Source organism: Syzygium oleosum, unplaced genomic scaffold (assembly GCF_021117445.2).
Source record: "Syzygium oleosum isolate NSW1041296 unplaced genomic scaffold, Sole_v2.1 Sole_v2.01, whole genome shotgun sequence".
In the NCBI taxonomy this organism is placed as follows: domain Eukaryota; kingdom Viridiplantae; phylum Streptophyta; class Magnoliopsida; order Myrtales; family Myrtaceae; genus Syzygium; species Syzygium oleosum.
In genome coordinates, this window is record NW_026607485.1 from 8,455,978 (window position 1) to 8,457,657 (window position 1,680).

The window sequence follows — 1,680 nt, forward strand, 5'->3', positions numbered from 1 at the left end:
AAGCTTTAGCTTCAAGTTACTTCAACTCATGCAAGATTGCCAGTCTAGTTAATTAAGCAAGACCCATTTGCTTCAGTTTTGCTTACATATTCGTGTGTATACATATGCGTTTCGGACGAGATCAGACGTGTCCTGATCTTCGCTCGTGCAAGGTAAAAAACCTTTCCGTCGTTTAAGAGGTGTGATCTCAAATTGTATGCTTGAATTCAAGTTTGTGGCAGAAATTTCTCATGGATAGTCAAAAACGCTCTACCTCATCGAGATTGAACTCGAGAACCAGCTCGGCTGAGCTCGAACAGAGCATGAACACACATTATCAGAACCGAGTTGAACTTGATTAATAAACCAGTCCCACTCGATACGATCCTCAACAGCTACAATAGGATACAAACACCTTCATTGCATCATTCAACAGGCAGATGAAGCAAGAGTTTGCTCACTCAAACTATTTATGAATGGTCAAATAAATGGCTGGAGAGTTTGATCAAAACTTCAAAGAATGAACATCTCCCTCTCAAAGCTTCATAAATGGCTTCTTCTTCTCTCTTTGATCAACCCAGAATCTCATCCGTGGACAACAAGCTATACAGGTACATATCCCTGACCTCGCCTTTGCAAATCCCATACTTCCTCAGCAGCCCTTCCTTCACGAACCCGACCTTCTCCAAAACCCTCTGAGACCCTTCATTCTCCACTTCCACAAACGCCTCCAGCCTCACCAGCTCAGGCATTTCGTCGAACACGCGGCGGGCGGCCATCCTCAGCGCCGCCGTCGCGAACCCCCGCCCCCAGAACTCCGCCCCGACGGCGTAGCCGACGTGGGCGCGGCACCGATCGTCTCCGGACCCGGGCTTGACGGAGACGTACCCGATCGAGCGGTCGCCGAGGCAGATGGAGCGACGCCACGGGTGGGGAATGGCGACGTCCCGGAGATACGACTCGGCGGCCTCCAGCGAGGCGACGGAGTCCCAGCGGAGGTAGCGGGTGACCCTGTCGTCGCCAGCCCACGAGAGGAAGTCGGCGGCGTCGGAGAGTTCGAAGGGTCGGAAAGTGATTGCGGAGGGCGAGGGATCCATGGAAACGGAACAGAGGGAAGGTAGAATTTGGAGTTTGGAAGGAGGGTGGACTGGTCAAGTATTTTTTTTGGATGAATCAAATATTTCACTAACATGTAAATAATCAATTACCACTTTAAGAATTTTTGAAGTAAATAAATTCAATCAAGTGACATTGCAACTATGTTGTTGTTGCCAACTGCATTCTTTATTGCTAAAAATATAAAAAAAAGTGGAAAAAGAAAATGTATTTGAGATGTTCTTGTGTGAAAATAAATGCGTGAAATGATATTAGGAACTTCATATTTTTCGCATTCTATAAGGCCTTTATTAATTTATTGAATAAAGACAATATCATAGTTTTATTACATTATGGAATTATCATAAAAAAAGGTGTAAGTATTAAGAAGGAAAATCTGTGCTGGATAATTTTTCTCTTCAACTATTTAAATAATAATTACAAATGCAAAATATAGCATTATTGTTAGGGATGATGATATCACAAAAAATCTTAATCTGGTACACCTACGACACATTATCTCAAATTAATTTTCGTGCACAAAAAATTTATAAATAGTACGTATATCCCTGATAAATTTACCATTAGTTTCTATCTAATATCTCG

General features: G+C 43.2%; 1 protein-coding gene across 1 annotated transcript; it reads right to left on the reverse strand.

Moving 5' to 3' along the window:
- Positions 1-224: 224 nt before the first annotated feature.
- LOC115677716 (uncharacterized) lies at positions 225-1,126 on the reverse strand. Its single transcript, XM_030600931.2, has one exon. It carries the CDS (start codon positions 1,074-1,076, stop codon positions 552-554), a length of 525 nt encoding a protein of 174 aa, XP_030456791.1. The 5' UTR covers positions 1,077-1,126; the 3' UTR covers positions 225-551.
- Positions 1,127-1,680: the final 554 nt, after the last annotated feature.